The sequence below is a fragment of the Mya arenaria genome, chromosome 11, assembly GCF_026914265.1.
Source record: "Mya arenaria isolate MELC-2E11 chromosome 11, ASM2691426v1".
In the NCBI taxonomy this organism is placed as follows: Eukaryota; Metazoa; Mollusca; class Bivalvia; order Myida; family Myidae; genus Mya; species Mya arenaria.
Genome location: NC_069132.1, coordinates 37,595,822 through 37,619,318, shown reverse-complemented (window position 1 = coordinate 37,619,318; position 23,497 = coordinate 37,595,822). Strand labels below are relative to the sequence as shown.

At 37.2% G+C, this 23,497-nt stretch overlaps 1 protein-coding gene across 2 annotated transcripts; it reads left to right on the top strand.

The window, feature by feature from the left end:
- Positions 1 to 874: 874 nt before the first annotated feature.
- Positions 875 to 22,832, top strand: LOC128209401 (leucine-rich repeat-containing protein 74B-like). Of its 2 annotated transcripts, none has more exons than XM_052913421.1 (10): positions 875 to 1,207; positions 10,271 to 10,452; positions 10,969 to 11,076; positions 15,202 to 15,295; positions 15,879 to 15,928; positions 16,550 to 16,631; positions 17,941 to 18,026; positions 19,059 to 19,253; positions 20,186 to 20,281; positions 21,734 to 22,832. In XM_052913421.1, exons 1-10 carry the CDS (start codon positions 949 to 951, stop codon positions 22,160 to 22,162), a joined length of 1,581 nt encoding a protein of 526 aa, XP_052769381.1. In that variant the 5' UTR covers positions 875 to 948; the 3' UTR covers positions 22,163 to 22,832. The 2 variants fall into 2 exon arrangements, with proteins under 2 accessions (XP_052769381.1, XP_052769382.1); XM_052913422.1 differs by lacking the exon at positions 875 to 1,207 and adding an exon at positions 7,997 to 8,336.
- Positions 22,833 to 23,497: the final 665 nt, after the last annotated feature.

Below are 23,497 nucleotides of genomic sequence, written 5' to 3'. Positions count from 1 at the left end.
ATGTTCAAATCGAAACTCCTTTATAATGGATGGCATTAATGAACATAAAGGCAATTTGAAACGCACTTGCTAATATTTACTTTTAAGAACTTTTTATTTGAAGAAAAAAACTAATTAGAATATGATAGAAACTAAAAAGAAGAAAGGTTTGCATAATTAAGCTACATGTAAAAGAGTTACAAATATGTATTTAAATCTAGTAATGGGTGAAGTCATAGCGTTAAACTTGTTAAATGTATTTAATGAATGATCTACAAGTAAATTTTATGTTTAAGTTTATAAATACGTATTTAAAGCTGCACTCTCACAGATTGAACGTTTTCACAACTTTCTTAAATTTTGTCTTGGAACGAGCCAATTTATGCGGAAATGCATATAAACTAGTCATATAAGACTGCTGACAAAAATAAGATCGCAAACTTATTTTTAAGTTCAAAAATTGATGTTTTACGCAATTTTCTTATACCGTTAGTAACGGTTTTGGCCGTAAAACATTAATTTTGGAACGGAAATATGAAAATCTGCGATCTGATCTTTTCTCTGCAGTCTTTGACCATTGGATTGCTGATATTTACGCATAAATCTTTCCAAGACAAAAAAAAACAGGTGTAAAAACGGCATATCTGTGAGAGTGCAGCTTTAAGTCTAGTAATGGGTGAAGTCATAGCGTTAAACTTGTTAAATGTATTTAATGAAATACCTACATGTAAATTTTACGTTTAGATATATAAATGTCTTTAATGTGCAAAGTATATATTATCCCTTTTGAAAAGTCGATGTCAAAAATACAATTGATAACGCTATTAAAATGACACTGATACGATATATAAAATATCATCAGTCGTGTTGATAATAGCCATAAGTGAACTGAGAAGGCAGTGTTATGTGGAAATAACGGAATAATAATCTCATTGCTTAAACAATGTGAATCCCAGACAGACCGGTACTATGAGGAGTCAGGAAAAGTCTGCATCTGCGAGTCCGTCGTTTGGTTTAAACATTGATAAAATACTTAGAAATGATGGACACACGCCTGGAACAGATGAACAAACACCTAAAAACGATGAACAAATGCCTAGAATGGCTGATGAAACACCAAGAAATGATGAACAAAGGCATATACTTGAAACCTCTACTGTGTTGAATCAGTTTGACAAGGGAAGAATTGTAACCGATGTGACAAGAAGCTGGTTGGATGAAGATGCAGGTAAGAAGAGCGATTAAATTTAGCAGAAACTCACGCGTGAGTAATAACTTGAACTGTTTGTGAACACTATTCACACTGTGTGAAACTCTTCTTTTTTATTCGTTTTTTTCCTCCTGATAGGAGAGCATACAAAGTGTAATGTTAATGAAAACTGGGAGTAAGATTAATGGTTCTAGATGTTAAGTTAGGCAGTCAAAAGAGATATGAAATTTGTACTGAATCGTTTTGATCAGGTAGGGTGTATTCGAGGCCGATTCGGACCACACCCAAATCTGCATCAACCATGAGAGTTAAATCGCAGTACTTAAACCATTTTATTATATACATTACCGGTTTAAACCACATACAATACTTTTAAGGGGATTTAGCTAAAGGGAGAGCATCCGGCGCGCGCCGACAACAGCCCCCCATCACACACACGAAATCGGTCGAGTTCAACACTTCATGCCATATTCATTTTGGTTGTGTGTGTGTGTGTGTGTGTGCGTGCGTGCGTGCGCGCGTGCGTGCGTGTGTGAATGTGTGCGTGCGTGCGTGCGTGCGTGCGTGTGTGTGTGTGTGTGCGTGCGTGCGTGCGCGCGCGTGCGTGCGTGCGCGCGCCCGTGTGTGCGTGTGGGGGGCGCATGTCAAAAGGTTGCGACCCTAAGTTACGTCCCCTCTGATGTCAAATCCTGGATCCGCCCCTGATACGGACATGTAAATGTATTATTGAAAACTCTATATTAATGCATCACACCAGCTAACAGAGTAGTCAGAATAATCAGTAATCAGTTTGGATAATGTTATATTACGTCTTAAATGTGCATTTTCATCAATATCTGCAACACATACATTTGTTGTAATTGGTTCGTATTACATCGTAAATGTCAAACATTATGAGACCGTTATAGATCGTCAGCATTATGATGACACATCTTCTTTACTAATCGTTATTGATGAATATGACCACAAGTGCCTCTTCTTGGCAGTGGCAAAATACTGCAATATGAATTGTTAACGAGGACAGGCCATGGTGATACCATATACACACTTAAAAAGTGTTAAATTTGAAATAGACAGTCCTTGTATTGGGTATGAAAACTGTGTATGTGTGGGTGCGTGTGTGTATCTTGGTGTGCTTGCGTGCGTGCGTGTGTATGTCTGGGTGTGCTTGCGTGCGTGCGTGACAGTGTGCGTGTGTGTGTGCGTGCGTGCGTCTGCGTGTGTGCGTGCGTGCGTGTGTATGTGTGTGTGCGTGTGTATGAAAAACGCAGCATACCATTAGATAATGTTGTAACTCTCTGTCCGGTTGCATACACTTTTCTTAAAATAGTTTGTAATATCCACAATTAAGCAGTCTCAGTGTGTGAGTAGGAATTACATTCACTTATAGCTCATGTTTCTTTTGGCATTAACATACGCTTTAAAGTCGTAAGGGGACATACGACCGGGTCATGCGATAATACAGTCCATGGGTGACGACAGACCTTTACAAATTTAACATAAACAAGCTTTTCTCCTCTTTCACGAGTTTAACGCAGTTTTCACATTGTCTACCGGAGAAACAAATAAGCCGCCATTCTTTTATTTAATTCTTAGCTCCATGTTTTATGTAATGTTATATGTATTGACTCATTGTCACATTTTCGCCCTTTTCCGCGAAAATGCGAAAATGCCACATGGCAGGAATCCGGCCACCATAACATAACGATACTTGGATATTACATGTTCCTATAAGCTCGATCACAATTTTCACAATCGCTTTGCACCACAGGGGTCGGAAAAGGCCTCTACGTCAAAAGTTATTCAAAAACAATGATTTCCTGCACAATGTTTATGTCGTCTCTTCATAAGTTGCCAGAAGTCATTATTTTCGCGCCCTGCCGCTTGATCAATGTCTGTTTCCTGTTGCTGTTAGAATTCAAACATGCTTTCATTTGCGTACGCCTTTGAGCGTTTATATTCGGTATCTTTTGTCACTACCAGAAGGTGGATTATTTGCATTCCAGGTGTTACATATGTTGGCTGGTTTCGACCACTTCCTGATTTCGCGGCGAAACAGTGAACATGTGGTAATAAAAACTGCGCCAACTGTCGGTATGGAATTAAGCTGCATAATTATCATTTCCCCGCCACTAAACGAATTTTAACCCAACAGCTTTGCATATTTTTGTCCCGCCACTTGGCACATTTTTTCCCGCCACTTGGCACATTTTTGCCCCGCCACTTGACACATTTTCACTCCGCCACTTGGCACATTTTTCTCCCGCTACTTGGGGCATTGTCGCTCTGTCCGATTTTCGCCGAGAAAACGCGATATGGCAGAACTCATCCACCATAGTTTTGCCTAAGTTTCATGGAGTTGTGAAGAGTCATCAATTCCTTTGATAAACTGTTCATACTGCACTCGAGGTGCAAATAAGTCTGTTGTCAAGTTTAAAATACCAACGATGGCTTCTTTGAAGGTTTTCATCACCGTGAGGGTTTTTTATATCGAGACTAATTACAATATTTATAATAAAATTATATTCTACGTAAGACAATTATTATTCTTTGATTTCATAAGTGCAACTTTCGATTCAATATGTGATACGTACCAAGTATTCAAATAAAAATATTAATATTACCACTTAGTGCGGTCATTAATAAGATGTTTGTTTTTTTATCATCTTAAAGAAAATAATCATCTTCCATAAGATTTACTCAAGTTGAATACTGAATACCTACCCTGGTACACGAGGGTTGGGGTGAACCTATCTTACATGAGCGGCAATTCTTAAAGAAAGAAATCATCTTCCATGACCGCTCGTATAAAATAGGTTCATCCGAAACCAAGCGTAGGATGTTTTGCAGAAGCAAAGTTTACCGTGTTTCCGCAAAGCACCATGGGCTGGCATTACCGTAAATATAAGTCTAAATAAGAAATATGTAGCTGATCGGATAACAGGTTAATAATAACCGACCAATATAATGAATGAAGTCAATGTTATATGACAATAGATTTCCTTAAGTTGAATATTGAAGTCCGCCCCTGGTGCAAGAGGATTGGGGTGAACATATCTTACATGGGCTGCAATGGAAGATGCATTTCTCCCACCTCAGTTTATTAAAGTATAGTAAAAAAAAATGCACTTTTATTTGTTTTGTACATACTGGTACTTTTGATATTTGCTTTTGGGCAAAATAAGGAGTTCAAGCTTTTGCTCACAGTGACCCGACCTATACCTATTAGTTAGGTCGTCGGTAGGCCGAGGTTCGGTGGGTCGAGGATCGGTGGGTCGAATAACGGTAGGTCGAGGATCGGTGGGTCGAGGAACGGTGGGTCCAGGATAGTATGGTCGAGGATCGGTGGGTCGAGGAACGGTGGATCGAGGAACGGTAGGTCGAGGATCGTTGGGTCGAGGATAGGTGTTTCGAAGATCGGAAGGTCGAGGACCGGTAGGTTGAAGAACGGAAGGTAGAGATCGGTGGGTCGAGAGACGGTGGGTAAATGATCGTATGGTCGAGGATCGGTGGGTCGAGGAACGGTGGGTAGATGATCGAAGGGTCGAGGAATGGTGGGTCGAGGATCGGTGGGTCGAGGATCGTAGGGTCGAGGATCGGTGGGTCGAGGATCGTAGGGTCGAGGATCGTTGGGTCGAAGATCGGTGGGTCGAGGATCGGTGGGTCGAGGATCGGTGGGTCGAGGAACGGTGGGTCGAGGATCGTAGGGTCGAGGATCGATGGGTCGAGGAACGGTTGATCGAGGATCGTATGGTCGAGGATCGGTGGGTCGAGTAACGGTGGGTCGAGGAACGGTAGGTCGAGGATCGGTAGGTCGAGAATAGGTGTTTCGGTGATCGGAAGGTCGAGATCGGTAGGCTGAAGAACGGTAGGTCGTGGATTGGTGGGTAGAGGATTGGTAGGCCGAGACGGGTTGGTCGAGGAAAGGTAGGTTGAGGATGGGTGGGTCGAGGATAGATAGGTCAAGGATCGGTGGGTCGAGGATCGAACCTTTAAGCTGATACAGTATATTTCCGAATTTTGATAAGTAATCTAACTCTTAACCAGGTACTATATTTTTATATGTGTACATGTATTTCGATCTTTTGTTTGCCATACTGTACAGTTATTTATTTTTTTAAGCACCATTAGCTACATGTTTTGTGTAAAACAAATGTATTTATTTATATTATGGTTTTAAACTGTTAAATATGCTAGGAATTTAAAGTGGAAAGAAGGAATCGAACTAGGTACATCTTGACAGAGACTAGTGCTCAGTCAATTGAATAATACTTGGTTTAGTTGTCCACATGTTCTCTTTTGGTTAGTGTGAACATTTAAATGATTTGATTGGTGAATAGTCAGCATTGAATAAATATTGACCAATCAAAAATAATAAACCCAAAATGAACCACTTTTATGCAATTTGCTGATGTAATCAGCGACCACATCAACTGCGCCACTCGCGGCATATACTAAATTGGATTTTATATATTGCAATTTTTCCTTAGTTGCGGCGAAATTTGTCAGTATTTTTTGTTTAAGGCGAATTAAACAAACTTCAGATTTGCTGACAGTTTTCGTTATCAGCTAGTTTGGTAATAAGAATTGTTCAAGAGACGTTATTCGACCCTGTTATTCAGTTTCACTTTATACATCGAGGCTTAAAGCTGCACTCTCACAGATAAAACGTTTTGACAATTTTTTTTGTCTTGGAACTACCCAATTTTTGCGAAAATTCATGGAAACTAGTTAAGTTAGACTGCCCACAAAAATTCAAATCGCAAATTTTATATTTAAGTTCAAAAATGGATGTTTTGTGCATTTTTCTTAAACCATTAGTAACGGCTTATGCCATAAAACATTCATTTTCGAACGGAAATTTGAAAATCTACGATCTGATATTTTGTCAGCAATTTTATATAATTGATTTGCAGATATTTACTCAAAAAACTTGCGCTTTCCAAGACAAAAAAAATAAAAAAGTTGTTAAAATGGTCACTCGGTGAGAGTGCAGCTTTAAAGGGGCTCCCTCATGGTTTATAAAATTATATTTTTACGAATGATTTTTTATATACGAAATAAAGTGTGTCCCACCTTTCTGGAGTGTTAAAACTAAGAGCTTGACGGCTGCAACCCTTCAACAAATGTTGATATATGCTCTCAAAGTCCACGATATCCAAAACAGTTGCTAACGGAACTCAACAAAAGGCTGAAGCGTGATTGTATGATCGACATTATCACGTTAGTCGGTTATAGAAGCTCATCAGAGCTTATGTTGTCTGTATATCTGGCTTGCCGACTTTAAATAAATCTTATCTTATCTTTTTACGTGATGAGTTCAATGTATATAACAAAAGTTAAAATATCCAGTATGACATGTCCCTGTGGCCGAGTGGTAATTATATCGTTTTTCTATTATTTTTCACTGAATCGGCGTGCATGGGTTCGATCTCATCTAAAACCAAGTTTTATTTTTATACTTAAATTGTATTTTCCCTGCGATTTCGGTGTATAAAAGAGTACAATAATTATAAAATAACTGTTTTATTTTTTGTCCGAAACATGAACGAATCCCTTTAAATTAAAGCTTCAAATAAATACAAGAACTCGACAAAGCCAATAATGCCCCGCTATAAATTTTATGTCAATTATTCATCCCCACGTCTTTAATTTGACGGATGAACAAACCTTTAATCAGACAGTTTTTACAAAATCGGAATCTCACTCGTAACTGTCAAACTGTCATGATCGTCAAAATCATTCTTTATCGATCACCCTGCGAAATCAAGGATATCACTGCAAAAGCGGCGGTATTAAAATCCTGGCCCTAATCTTGAGCTTTGCCGAGCCAAAGATATTGTTTGGCAGTTGATGTACTGAATTTTGCTAGGGGGTTTAAGTCATTGGATGTACTATAATACATGTATAGCTTTATATGTTTGTACTTACATTATTTGCTAACTTTAGTATTAACATTCACCAATATACTATTTAGTTGAGGAGAAAAAAACATTAAAATATACACGTAAAAACAGCCTCTATGTAATTTCACATTTTTATCATTTATATCTCATTAGTATTTTGTTATTAATTATGAAAGTATCGATAAAAAAGATGTACGTGAAAATTGGCAGTAATTTATGATCGTGATGTTATAATGAGGAATGACAAAGATTTGGTACTCGATTATATATAGGAAAGGTTAAATGTAAGTTTGTATTTACACGAAATATAGGTATACGACTACGACATGTATTTTGTGGAAGAACATACTTTCTTTCTTTATTTTAGTGGTCTACATTATATAATGTAAACATCCAACTAACTGGGGTAGTCACTGTTCACCTGCTTAAAATTAATAGCGGCTGAGGGTTGATTCCCTGATATATATATGTATATATTTGAAAACTTGAGAAATGTTGCCTTTCAGTTGGATAAAATATAATGTTGACCACTAATACAGTCGAACCCCGATCGTTCGAGCTCGCTTGGCTCGAATTCCTCGTTGGCTCGAACTGGATGTAAAGGACCGATTTCTTTATACTGAATGTTAGCATTTCAGCTTAGGTCGAATTTTCCGAGGCTCGAAGTAATTTCGCCGGTCCCTGTGACTTCGAGCCAACGGGGTTTAACTGTATACGAATAGACTCCTATGGTGCGGCGTGGTCTTGATGATTAAAACAATGCCGGCCATAAGGAATCCTTCTTGTCACCTGATCTCTAAGCAAATGAACGAACAATGTGGATATCGTACATTAAGATCCTAAATATCTACGATGCCTTTATTCACATATCAATAGGCCGCTTGTCATGTCATAATTTTCTTAAACTTAGATTTTGCATGTAAATGCCATATACCCATTATAATCAACGTGTATTTTTCAATTCGAATTACGCTTATTGGAAATATATACATCTTTGGAGTAACATTAATTATTACTGACACATGAACAATACAGAAGACACATTAACGATTAAACGAAACTGAAATGAGTGTTAAATGTGATAAAATACGTTTGGAAAATGCGGGAATAAAAAGCGTGTTTTAATATGAAAATTGAAACAAAAAGGCTATTGTAGCTTAAGAACAATTTAAATATGTCGATAAAGGCAGAGACAATAAGCCTGCGGCCTCGGATGTTGAGGGAGGAGACTTTGCTGGAAGGTACATTGATATATGTTACTGTACTTGAATGTATCTGAGTTGTTTTACTAACTGATGCATACAATCATGCATTACAGAACACTAAGTTTACTGTACTGGACTGAACATCGAGTGTTTACTTACTGTATGGTACATTGAGTCTATTGTAGTGTGAGGTACACTGTTTCTATTGCCATGATTGTTAGGTACATTGAGTCTACTCTACTGTATTGAAAGGTACATCGAGTCTACTGTATTGTGAGGTACATTGAGACTTCTGTATTGTAAGGTACATTGAGACTACAATATTGTGAGTCTACTGCATTGTGAGGTACGCTGAGTCTACTGTTTTGTGAGGTACGCTGAGTCTACTGTTTTGTGAGGTACCTTGAGACTACTGTATTGTGAGGTACACTGAGACTACTGTATTGTGAGGTACACTGAGTCTACTGTATTGTGAGGTACACTGAGTCTACTGCATTGTGAGGTACGCTGAGTCTACTGTTTTGTGAGGTACCTTGAGACTACTGTATTGTGAGGTACACTGAGACTACTGTATTGTGAGGTACACTGAGACTACTGTATTGTGAGGTACATTGAGTCTTCTGTATTGTAAGGTACATTGAGACTACAATATTGTGAGTCTACTGCATTGTGAGGTACGCTGAGTCTACTGCATTGTGAGGTACGCTGAGTCTACTGTTTTGTGAGGTACCTTGAGACTACTGTATTGTGAGGTACATTGAGACTTCTGTATTGTGAGGTACACTGAGACTACTGTATTGTGAGGTACATTGAGTCTACTGCATTGTGAGGTACATTGAGTCTTCTGTATTGTAAGGTACATTGAGACTACAATATTGTGAGTCTACTGCATTGTGAGGTACGCTGAGTCTACTGCATTGTGAGGTACGCTGAGTCTACTGTTTTGTGAGGTACCTTGAGACTACTGTATTGTGAGGTACACTGAGACTACTGTATTGTGAGGTACACTGAGTCTACTGTATTGTGAGGTACACTGAGTCTACTGTTTTGTGAGGTACATTTAGTCTACTGTATTGTGAGGTACATTGAGACTACTGTTTTGTGAGGTACATTGTGAGTCTACTGTATTGTGAGGAACATTGAGACTACTGTTTTGTGAGGTACATTTAGTCTACTGTATTGTGAGGTACATTGAGACTACTGTTTTGTGAGGTACATTGAGACTACTGTTTTGTGAGGTACATTGAGACTACTGTATTGTGAGGTACATTGAGACTACTTTAGTGTGAAGTATATTATTGAGTATACTTAATTGTAAGGCAAATTGCACATTGAGTTTACTGTACTGGATTGTACATCGATTGCTCACTGTACTGTAAGGGCTATTGTATCTACTTTATTGTGAGATGCGTTGACGGTCAACTGTACTGTATGGTTCACTAAGTCGACTGTTCTGAAATATACATCTTCTTTTTTTACTGTGCTGTAAGGTATATTGAGTGTACTGTATTGTAAGATGCATTGCGTCAATTATACTGTACACTGAGTATTGTATTTGAATGAAGTGTTTTCTACAATGTATTTTGAATAAAATCAATGGACACAAATAATTTAAAATATTATGAAGCGATTAAATCATTTTATAGGTGAGATGCTTAACTTAAGAAAATGACTTAAGTTAGGAAATTACTTAAGGCGTTTAATGAGTACCGACTCTGGATGTTACATTGCATATATAATAAATGGATATTGATATTGGTGTTCTCTGTCCCCAATATTAGAAACTTCCTACGTAATCTACCCTCGTTGTGGCATTTATTGAGCAGTGTGATTTCTTAACATGTATACGTTGAATGATTGGCAATGCTTATAGTAAGAGTTATCACATGAACAGAATAGAAACAAACTTGCTTTGTCTCGGAAAGATTTAATGATTTTAATCATCATTCTACTAATTTTTCCAACGATAGACCCGCCCCGAAAGTACATGGAACCCCATGAGGTCAAAATGAAGCTCTATCTGAAGGAATGCGAGCGCCTGCAAGTGATCCCCGTGTCGGCGTACGTCCGGAAGCCCACGAGCACCGCCCTGTGTCTACAGCACTATAACATGGGACCTAACGGCGCTAGAGCCCTCTCGGCCGCCCTGCTTGTAAGTTTTTCTCAAGTTGTTTTTAATGTTTCTTTTTAAATGCACGACTTGCTTTTTTTCTTCGTAGCGACGCTTTGATGTGTTCTTTTAAGTTCAAGCTTTATTGAATAATAAAAAAGTAATTGTATGAGATGGCATGTGCATGTTTATGGGAAATTCGCTCTGTCAAGAGCAATCAGTTTCCGTGTGAACATGTTTCGCATACTGAAAACTATATCGCATGACAGGAATATTCCAACGAATGGTACATTCCGTGCGTTTGAAAAATGGTGTCGGGCCTAATTGCGGAGCGGTTTTTTCAGCACCGTACCGATCTAACTTACTTAAAACTGTTATTTTTGCTAATATCAAAGTTAATCAGAAAAAAGGTTATTTTCGATCTTAATTGGGTACTTTAAAATGATATTACGATGATATGTAGTAACATATTTATATATGTGAACTACCAATAATTTGTCCATGTTTTCCATTTTCTTTAATGTTTTAAATGAACACATTTCATTGTGACATTTACAGCTGGACACGACTATATCGTTCCTTGACATAGAAGGGAATTCCATCACGTCCATTGGCTTGTCCAGCATCAAAGAGGCACTGGTCGACCACAACTTTATCACACATCTCGTAAGGAAGCAGCTATTTAGTAAGGAAACATCTATCTCGTTAGGAAGCATCTATTGCGTAAGGAAGCAAATATTGCGTGAAGAAGCAACTATCTCGCAAGGAAGCAAAGTTCTCGTAAGGACGCAAATATCTCGTTAGGAAGCAACTATTTCTTATGGAAAGCAAAGATCTCGTAAGGACGCAACTATCTCATATGGGGACAAATATCTCGTTATGGAAGCAAATATCTCGTAAGGACGCAACTATGTCTTATGGAGGCAAACATCTCGTTAGGACGCAACTATCTCATATGGAGGCAACTATCTCGTTAGAAAGCATATATCTCGTTAGGACGCAACTATCTCATATGGAAGCAACTATCTCATATGGAGGCATATTTCTCGTTAGAAAGCAAATATCGCGTTAGGACGCATCTATCTCATATGGAGGCAACTATCTCGTTAGAAAGCATATATCTCGTTAGGACGCAACTATCTCATATGGAGGCAAATATCTCGTTAGGAAGCAAATATATCGTTAGGACGCTTTTATCTCATATGGGGCAAATTTCTCGTTAGGACGTAACTATCGCATATGTTGGCAAATATCTCTTTAGCAAGCAAATGTCGCGTAAGAACGCATCTATCTCATATGGAGGCAACTATCTCTTTAGGACGTAACTATCGCATATGTTGGCAAATATCTCTTTAGGACGTAACTATCTCATATGTTGGCAAATATCTCTTTAGGAAGCAAATATCGCGTTAGGACGCAACTATCTCATATGGAGGCAACTATCTCGTTAGGACGCAACTATCTCATATGGAAGCAACTATCTCGTTAGGACGCAACTATCTCATATGGAGGCAACTATCTCGTTAGGACGCAACTATCTCATATGGAGGCAACTATCTCATATGGAAGCAACTATCTCATATGGGGGCAAATGTCTCGTTAGGAGGCAAATATCTCATTAGGACGCAACTATCTCGTTAGGAGGCAAATGTCTCGTTAGGACTCAACTATCTCATATGGAGGCATATTTCTCGTTAGAAAGCAAATATCGCGTGAGGACGCATCTATCTCATATGGAGGCAACTATCTCGTTAGAAAGCATATATCTCGTTAGGACGCAACTATCTCATATGGAGGCAAATATCTCGTTAGGAAGCAAATATATCGTTAGGACGCTTTTATCTCATACGGGGCAAATATCTCGTTAGGAAGCAAATATCTCGTTAGGACGTAACTATCGCATAGGTTGGCAAATATCTCTTTAGGAAGCAAATGTCGCGTAAGAACGCATCTATCTCACATGGAGGCAACTATCTCTTTAGGACGTAACTATCGCATATGTTGGCAAATATCTCTTTAGGAAGCAAATATCGCGTTAGGACGTAACTATCTCATATGGAGGCAACTATCTCGTTAGGACGCAACTATCTCATATGGAAGCAACTATCTCGTTAGGAGGCAAATGTCTCGTTAGGACGCAACTATCTCGTTAGGAGGCAAATGTCTCGCTAGAAAGCAAATATCTCGTTAGGACGCAACTATCTCATATGGAAGCAACTATCTCATATGGAAGCAACTATCTCATATGGATGCAAATATCTCGTTAGGATGCAACTATCTCATATGGAAGCAACTATCTCATATGGAGGTAAATATCTCGTTAGGATGCAAATATCTCGTTAGGATGCAAATATCGCGTTAGGATGCATCTATCACATATGGAGGCAAATACCTCGTTAGGACGCAACTATCTCATACGGAAGCAACTATCTCGTTAGGAAGCAAATATCTCGTTAGGACGTAACTATCTCATATGGAGGCAACTATCTCGTTAGGAAGCAAATATTTCATATGGAGGCAAATATCTCGTTAGGAGGCAAATGTCTCGCTAGAAAGCAAATATCTCGTTAGGACGCAACTATCTCATATGGAAGCAACTATCTCATATGGAAGCAACTATCTCGTTAGGAAGCAAATATCTCGTTAGGACGCAACTATCTCATATGGAAGCAACTATCTCGTTAGGAGGCAAATGTCTCGTTAGGACGCAACTATCTCGTTAGGAGGCAAATGTCTCGCTAGAAAGCAAATATCTCGTTAGGACGCAACTATCTCATATGGAAGCAACTATCTCATATGGAAGCAACTATCTCATATGGATGCAAATATCTCGTTAGGACGCAACTATCTCATATGGAAGCAACTATCTCATATGGAGGCAAATATCTCGTTAGGATGCAAATATCTCGTTAGGATGCAAATATCGCGTTAGGATGCATCTATCACATATGGAGGCAAATACCTCGTTAGGACGCAAATATCTCGTTAGGACGCAACTATCTCATACGGAAGCAACTATCTCGTTAGGAAGCAAATATCTCGTTAGGACGTAACTATCTCATATGGAGGCAACTATCTCGTTAGGAAGCAAATATTTCGTTAGGAAGCAAATATCTCGTTAGGAAGCAAATATCTCGTTAGGATGCGACTATCTCGTTAGGATGCAACTATCTCATATGGAGGCAAATATCTCGTTATGGAAGCAAATATCTCGTTAGGATGCAAATATCTCGTTAGGATGCAACTATCTCATATGGAGGCAACTATCTCATATGGAGGCAAATATCTCATATGGAAGCAAATATCTCGTTATGGAAGCAAATATCTCGTTAGGAAGCAAATATCTCGTTAGGATGCAACTATCTCATATGGAGGCAACTATCTCATATGGAGGCAAATATCTCGTTAGGAAGCAAATATCTCGTTAGGATGCAACTATCTCATATGGAGGCAAATATCTCGTTATGGAAGCAACCATCTTATATTGAAACAACTATATGATATTGAAGCAACTATCTCATATGGAGGCAAATAATTTATCGTTAGGAAGCAACTATCTCATATGAAAGCAATTATATCTCTTATTGAAGCAATTATCTCATACGGAAACAAATATTTCGTCAGGAAGCAAATATCTCGTAAGAACTTGCTTAGTAAGGAGGCAACTGTCGCTTAAGGAAACACATCTCTTTTTAGGAAGCAACTACCTCGTAAGGAAGCAACCATTTACATGGCTGTGACCGCGCCTCACTTTAGGGATTATGGGTTCGAGTCACATTATGGGTACGTTCGCTTGGCCTCTCGAAAATGACATCATTTGTACCAATGTGTCCGTATAAGAACACATTCAAGACTCCAAATATTCTTTGAAGCATTTATCTCCATCTCTAATAAATTATAGGAATATAGTATACAGTAATAATGTAATTATATGTTTCGCAAGGATGCGAATGATTAGTTGGTAAACAAATATCTCGCAAGGAAGTATCTTTTCCCTAGAAAGGCGAGTGTCTCAAAAGGAATCAAGTACCTCGTAAGGATGCAAATACATGTATCTCGTAAAGAAGAAGCTATTTCGTACGTAAGCAAATATCTCGTAAGGAAGTTATTATCTCGTTCGTAAGCAAATATCTCGTAAGGAAGCTATAATTTCGTATGTAAGCGAATATCTCATAAGGAAGCTATTATCTCGTTCGTAAGCAAATATCTCGTAAGGAAGCTATTATCTCGTACGTAAGCAAATATCTCGTAAGGATGCTATTATCTCGTTCGAAAGCAAATATCTCGTAAGGAAGCTATTAATATTATCTCTTACGTAAGCGAATATCTCGTAAGGAAGTAATTAACTCGTAGCAAATATATCGTGAGGAAGCAAATATATTGTTAGAAAGGTAGCAAATGGTCTGTTTAGGATGCAACTTTATGAATGGTAGTGAAGCAAATACATAGTCAGAACGCAAATATTTCGCTCTCACTAAACACAAAAATTTAATAATATCGTTAGTGAACAAATATATCCTAAGGAGGCAAATATCTCCATAGGAAGCAACTACCTTGTAATGCAGCATATATCTCGTTTAGAAGTAAATGTCCTGTTAGAAAGCAACTAAATTGTTTTATTCAAAGCAATTTTTGTTTTGTTTTTTCATAAAAAACATGGACGTATGTATATACAGCGTGTAGTGATATAATGCATGCATGGTGTATATACATGTAAACGCTACGAGTTGGTATTATATTTGTATAGGTCTTGGTTAAAAATGAATTCAAATAAATACTGTTAAATTTTAGAACATCAGTGACAACAAATTGGGGAGTCGGGGCGCTGTCCTTCTAGAACAACTCATGTTGGCCAACCATCGCATTGACACGCTCCATGCATCTCGTACGTACTTTCTACGGCATACAATTTGGACACAAAGTCCAATATTGTACTAGTAGTCAACCAAAAAAAAAAAAAAAGAATTCCACCTGTATGTTTCGTTGTCAACTAGGAAAGTTGGACTTTGACCCAAATAGTACGTCATATTTTTTCTTCTTAATTGTCTTAATGTTTAAAAATAAGATTTGCTCTTTCATTTTTATAATACTCGTTGTAAGGCAAAGTACACCAAATCGGAAGTGCCTACTCAGTCTTATTTTTTTTAATTTACGCATGACAGTAAATCTAATATGGTTATACCATCTCAGACCATTGGCTGCTTTCCATATTTATAGGTTTTGAAGCTGAATGATTTGTGATTTAATTTAAAAAAACGACTGAATAGGATTGATCTACTTTTTTGTTATTTTCACCGATTCACATATCCTTAGACTTGTTATATTCACTCTCATACAAAATGCTATCACATATGTGGTTTTGAATTTCACTAGCTAAAATATAAAAGTTTGGAAACCGAACAAATATTTCTGACTAAGGTCCCTGATTAAGACACATATTAATATTAATGTTAAGTCTTTTTTTACAGGAAATGGCTTCAAAGATGCAGATGCCGAGTACTTTGCGCATATGATAAAGGTAAATATCAACTTTACACATATAATTAAGGAAAATATGACCTTTACACATATAATTGGGATAAATATCAACTTAAACATATACTTATAGTAAATTCCATCTTTACACATAAAAATGTAGTAAACATCAACTTGACATGTATAAGTTCGGTAAATAAAATGTAAACATATAAATACAGTAGCTATCAACTTAACACATATCAGTACGGTAAATTTAAACTTTATGCATATAAATACGATCAATATCAACTTAACACATGTTCAGTAATTATCAACTTAAGACATCAGTAAATAGCAACTGTACACATATAAGTTGAGTGCATATCAACTTAAACATAAAAGTTCAGTAAATATTAACTTAAACATATACGTTCAGTAAATATCAACTTAAACATATAAGTTCAGTAAATATCAGCTGTTCACACATTAGATCGGTAAATATCAACTTTAAACATATAGGTTCAATAAATGCCGATTTCATTCATGTGAGTTCGGTAAATATCAACTACAAGAAATTTAGCCATTTTTTTAGAACAGTATCATCCGTATCATCCATTTCTTTAAAATGTTGACTGAAATAAACTGCAAAGTTGATATTTACTATGCACAATTCCCTTTTTAGGAGAACCGTACACTAAAGGAACTAGTGGTCTCTGGAAATGAGTTTGAAGAGGCGGCTGGGTGTGCTTTCGGGGCGGCGCTATGTAAGAGCTTTTCATCTCGGTCTGTTGGTGTTTTAGAGTTTACCAAGGTCTGTCCACGCCCATTGGCTGGCTGCATTTTGGCTTTACTTCGTTGAATGTCCCATAATGTCTTAAAATATATTTAACTGGATTTCCCAGTCGTACATAGATAACACTGAGACGTATTTTGAAATGTTAGCTATATATAGTACCACTGGAGCTATTTGATCTCAAAAAGAATCGATCTTAAAATATCTTTTCTGTATATCTTCTTAACAATGGTAACATTTTTGTACATTCTAAATCAATCATTTTGTAAATGACACGAAGTTGTCGAACATGTTTGGATCCTGTAAAAAAAACTGATCTAAAAAAAGTGATAGACAAAACAAAATATTGATTTTTATTAACACAAATGATGAACTTTCACTTTCGACCTAGTTTAACTTTCGGTTTGCTATACAGGTTGAACCATGACCTAAGCATCACCTAATGCTAACATGGTTCTTGTTGTATTCACGTGATCCTATCAAAATTATAGCTGCACTCTTACTATTCTTGTCTTCAAATGAGCCATTTTTTGTGTAAATGTATTGAAACCAGTGATTCTAGACAGCTGTCCAAAGATCAGATCGCAGTTTTTCATATTTTAATACGTTCAAAAATGATGTTTTATGGCTTAAAGCGTTCCAAACGCTTTAAGAGAAAGGCAGTTTCCCCAAACAATTTAGGTCTGTTTTATTGTGAGTTATCTTAGATGACTGTATTAAAGGCATTGATACCAAAATCAGCTGATTCAGAAACAAAAACTTGACAAAAAAATGTCATCTGTCAATCTGTGAGAGTGCAGATTTAAGTAGTATAATATTATGTAATATATTTTATCAAATGATCTTGGTTCTCCCTGCAGTGACATTTATGAAGATGTCTTATAAGCGAATTGCTCTCACTTTCCTAGTAATTCACATAGATGGTCAACAGTATATAATATGTATAGCTTTTTTACATTTATAAAATGGTTAACTAAATAAGACTCTATGCACTTAATATGTTATAACACTCAGGGGCGGTTACAATATTTGACGTTTGTGGGGGCGTAACTTCAGGGCGTAACCTTTTGACTTCCGCCTCTACCTCAGAACCGTTATTCATTTAGTTTCAAGTGTTGGCAGTGGAGGTTCGGGGTATTCCCCCAAGAAAATCTTAACAATTTATAGTCCTAAGTAGCGCATTTTGTGCGTATGCTATTACTTTTTTCTCCTTTATTAAAATAAGTTCCCCCCCCCCCCCTTGGATTCGCTTGTGACATTTACATTTATCTCGATTGCAGCATCTAACGAAACATTGGAACGGCTTGACGTCAGTTGGAACCACATACGTAAAAGGGGCGCTTTGGAGTTTGCTATTGGGATAAAGGTAGGCCCCTGAACATAGACTTGTTTTTGGTCTTCTATTTCTCAAGTATCATTTGCGAGATGGCATGGTCTTGTGCAAAACCGGATACCTTTCTCGTCGAATTGGTCTATCACGAAGTCGATGATAATTAAAGTGACACTCTTATTCAAAATCAATACATACACATGTTAAACGAACACAAATTTTAAGCGATACACTCTCAAATACTTACTAAATAGTGCACTTACAGAACTATTAATTACTACTAACAATATTACAGCCGTGTATTTGATGGCTAAAAACGCAAAAATATTAAACGAATGGTGAATGCTAAAAGATTTACTGCGATCTTCTATGGTCTCATAAGGTAGCAATACCGTGTTTTCTGCACATTTCTTTCAAAGTAAACTCGGTATTCTCCATAAGATCAATTGTTTTCGACATTTGTTCATCCTTTTTGATATATATATAAACAACTGAATTACATGTGTTGAATATTATTTTTGAGTGATAGTGCATCTTTAAGCAATATTGCTAGTCAAACAACTTTCATATCAAAACGGCAACTAATGAATTCGTTGAACCTGTACCATGCGGATAAAACACAACACTATTCTAATGTTCGTAGTCGCTGCTTATTGAATGGAAAGTTTAACAACATGCAATGATTTCTTTTATGGAATTACTTTAGCAATTATACATCCATTCACGTTTTTATGCATACACCAGTATAAAGTAAATGAGATAGTCTTTTTCGATATTTTGTTAATTTATAAAGTCATACATAGCTTTTTTCATTAACGGAATCTTTTGTTATCAAATAGGGAATAATAGGACTTTTTAAGGAAAATGAGCATATTTTCATTAGGGGCAACGTTTTTTAGAAGGCAGTAAACTGCACCAAGATATATCACTGACATGGTACGTAACAGGTAGAGAATATGGCACATAACTAGCGCTTTGCGTTCGTGTACAATTTCAACTTCTTGCGCAGCGCGTGCAGTTACTGTTTTCCATATATTTAATTTTTATTCAAAATACTTATTTACCCAGGAGAATGTGGGACTGAAGAAATTAGACGTCAGTTTCAATGGGTTCGGGACAGAAGGGACTGCCTTCATGGGCCAGGCGCTCGCAACCAACAGAACTCTCCTCGAACTGGACATGTCCAAAAACAGAATCACCAATTTTGACCTCAAAGTAATGGTCAAGCAGCTCGCCCAAAACGACACTTTACAAGTGCTTCGGGTTTGTATGCATTGCCCCATTTTCTCGAAAAATCTTTAGAATAATAAGGATCTTACTTAACCAAATTACTAATTAAGTTTGATATGACACAAAATGTTTATCGCGATCATCCAATCTGAACACCTTGTCTAGTATCCAACATAATTGACGAAGCTTGCCGGAGATGGCCGATTTTTACGATTGCGTGATTATCCTCAAAGAATGTTCTTATTAAATCCTTAATACTCTGTTAAAGGAGAAAATAACATGATGAGCTTGGTCCTGTTATAAGGAACTTGTGTGTTCGAGAAAATACGGGGGCCTGTAAAATTGTATCTTTTGTGGACCATCCATAATGTTAAAAAGTTACAGTTGAACCCTCTTTGGTAAAACTCTCTGGGAACAGCGAAAATACCGCGAGCCTCGAAAAATTCGAGCCAGGCGGGAGTTTTTACATTCATTTCAAAGAAATCGATCCTTTACATCTAGTTCAAACCTTGAAGGAATTACAGCCAAGCGAGGTCGAGCCAAGCGAGGTCGAGCCAACGAGGTTCGACTGTATACAATATGTCATAGATTTAGAATCAAAAGTAATTTGTAGACGTAGACCACTTAAATAGATAGTAATTTGAAGACAAATTATCTTTTACAAATGATGACAAGTTATTTGCTCCTTCGCAGATAACTCAGTAAATAAAGAAAGTTCAATATTTACTAAATAAATTAATAAATAAATAAATAAATAAATAAATAAATAAATAAATAAATAAATAAATAAATAATATTTAGAGTTCTAATTGCCATGATTTGAGCAATCATGGCAATAAGAATTCTAAATATTATTTATTTATTTATTTATTTATTTATTTATTTATTTATTTATTTATTTATTCCATGTTAATTAAAAGACGGAATTTGGTTGCAGTTCATTTTGAAATAAATTCTACTTGCAGCTCGGTGACAATTTGATAAACGCGTTGGGGGCCATTGATGTTCTGCAGACGGTGTTAGCCTTAGAAACCTCCTCGATGGAAAAGATCGACTTCGGAGTAAGTATTTAAACAAGAGATCATAGATCGTGGAAATCGTTGCGTATTGTCTGGATATAACAGCAGTACTGTATATACATAAATCAATGTGCTGTTCTTTAGTTTTAAATTGTTTCGGTTTCGGAGACGTTTATCCCATTCTCTCGATTTTTTCACACCATTATTTTCTTGGTCAAATGCCGTGATTATTAAACTTAGTTAAAGGTCAAACAAGTCGTTACTCGGCATACTAACAAACATTCCTATGAAGTTCCATGAGTGTAGGTGCAATATTTTTGGAGTTTAATGCAACACAAGATTTTTCCTTGAATCGATGGGACAAACGCAACTCCTACCTTGCCCTCACACATCGTCACCTTAGTGCAAGAACTCAAATATCCGATTCTATTTCTATATGCAGTTATTCAGATTTTGCGCTATGATGACGAATTATGTTTTCGGTCCACAGCGAGATTATCTTCTTTGTTATATGTAAAATTACCCCAGTTCACTACTTTATTATGAATTTGCAGGGTAAAAAAGCTTAACATTTTTTTACTCACATAGTATGAACACTTTGTTGATTTAACAGCAGAAAACCATATCAACGTCCTGCAAAATATCATTCAAAACCACATTTAGGTCTTCAAATTTGATATAAAACATGTTTAAACTTGAAAATACATACAAGATTGCAATGTCATTAAAAATATCATCAAATGCTATATAAGTGGGGAGAAACATTTTTATGTACTACTTGAAGGGATACAACGACCCGGAAGCATTTCGTTGTGGGCCGACACCATATCTAAGGTGGGAGAGGAGGGTAGAAAAAGATCAATAACTGGGACTTGTTGATCATTATTTCTCCCACCTCAGATAAGTAGATCCAATAATTTAACCATGCTAGAAATTCTTATCTTGCCCACGGGCGAAGATAAAATGCCCGTATGGAACTCCTTTTTAATGGTCACCACATTGTAATTACCTCCCTTGTTGAAGACTGTCGTCTGTAGCATCATGGAAACCTTGTCTTGTGGCAATTTTTAGAACGCTTATTAATTATTTCTCGCTTCAAATGTCACCATAAAACAGTTTTCACGCACTTTTCAAGAAATAATGCTTCACTCTCCTTAGAACTCTTTAAAGACCGAGTTGACTATTAGCATAATCTGAATCACTGCGCGCATATCCATGACAACCACGAATTATCACATGTCCATGCGCAATTATTTTCACTAAGCACAAAAGAGTTCCGGTAAAAAATACATTTTCACTTAATCTTGTTTAACTGAGGTGGGAGAAAAAGCATCTAGCATAGCCGCTCGTGTGAGATAGGTTCATCCCGACCCTCGCGCAGGGTGTTTTGCGGAAACTCGGTAAACCTAGTTTCCGCATAAAACCCTACGATCTTACACTTTCGACCAAGGATGATACTTATAGTCTTTCATTATATACTCTTATCTTTTACAGACTACTTGTGTCGATCAAGGATTTCTCCAAGTATTAGAAGAGCTTAAGACTCTGAAGCCAAATATTGAAGTGATCCATGGTAGAATACAGAACGTATATATCGACCTTGACATGAAACCCCCTGAAGAGAACCCCGACCAGATATTGTCCGAGTTCTCAGGAAGAACGCCCGACGACGCCTTGTCTGATGTTGACAAGGCCGAAAAAGGTAAAACCTACGTCGTTGAAAACACAACAGACGAAAATGACAATGACGATCACGAAAAACAAACTCGAAAACCAGGTAGTAACAAAGAGAAAAATGAACTGATTGAACACAATGAACACGAGCTGGATGCAGAAGTGTTGGCTGTTACCGGGGAACCCCAAACCCAGATGGCGCTGGTGGACGAACGGGATGGCGCGGGAACCGTCACTCCGGATATCTGATATCTAGATTGTTATTTTTTTTCTATATTTTTGAGGCTTCGAAGTTTAACTTTTTTTCTTTATATTTTCGAGGCCACGAGGACTCCTTTAATTTGACACATGGTGGGGATGATGTGGTCAGGGATATCCTCATGGTCCTTTACAAAGGAAAGCCAACATTCATAAATAAAGTAATTGTGCAGCATATGATGCACGTGCAAATCATGTAAGAACGTTCGTATTCTATTTTGTTTTCAAAATGATATAATTATCTTGAAAAAAAACTTGTTTCTTTTCGTGGCACAATATCGTAATCCTTTTTTAATTGGAAATAAAATATATCAAAGTCGCAGAAAACTGGCAGAAGCTGGTGGCAAGCTTTATCAGAGAAGTCCACAAGTTTCTAACATACATGTTTCGATATTATCTCATACTCTTGTGACCATGACGTTCAAGTACTCCTGAATGATGCTGTAACCAGTCAATCACAATGGCTTTCACTCTTACAGAAGTTATTGAATATAAAACGTTCACTGTACTTTAATGACAAGTTTTATTATCGCTGATATTGTGATGTTTGTGTATGTAATACGTGTATGTTTTTAAATTGTATAAACAAGTTTATACCTGTGCCAAACTTGTTTGTATCGTATTCATGCTATACGTAATATCATAGTAAAAAATAAACAAATCCAAAGATATTTGGTTCAAGTTTATACAACACAAGCCGTCACCTTGAGTATGTAACATATTCCATAACGGCCCACCTATCTTCCCGTGAAACATGTAACTATTGATTTGTAACAGTTTTTAAGAGCGAAGTATAAACGTATGTATGTAAATGATAAGTCACTGCAAGATGGAGTGTATGCCAACTCGTCTCCGGGCCTAAGCCTTCCTCATTATTGATTGGCAACGGATTTTTTGCTCGAGGTCACAGTGACATTGACCTTTAATTTGATGAACTCAAAATCAATAAGAGTCATCTTCTGGTCATTACCAACCTGCCTACCAAGTTTGAAGTCAATGGGCCTGAGCGTTTATCAGTTATTGATCAAAACCGAATTTTAGCACGAGGTCACCACAACCTGACCATCGACTCACTAACCTCAAAAGCAACAAGGTTCATCTGCTAGTCAGTACCAATCTGCCTACCAAGTTTGAGGTACCTACGACATACTGGGACAGCCTTTATTTATTGGTCCTCAACGGATTTTCAGCTCGAGGTCACAACGACCTTGACATTTAAACCACTGACCTCATTATCAATAGAGTTCATACGCTTGTCATTACCAACCTGCCTACCAAGTTTGAGGTATCTGGGCCTAAGCGTTCTTCAGTTATAGATCGGAAACC

Bases quoted from the DNA above. Each gene is read 5' to 3' on its own strand.
- LOC128209401 (XM_052913421.1), top strand. From the start codon at position 949: ATGAGGAGTCAGGAAAAGTCTGCATCTGCGAGTCCGTCGTTTGGTTTA. The intron at 10,453-10,968 runs GTAAGTTTTTCT...TGACATTTACAG, and splicing joins CCCTCTCGGCCGCCCTGCTT to CTGGACACGACTATATCGTT. The intron at 11,077-15,201 runs GTAAGGAAGCAG...GTTAAATTTTAG, and splicing joins ACAACTTTATCACACATCTC to AACATCAGTGACAACAAATT.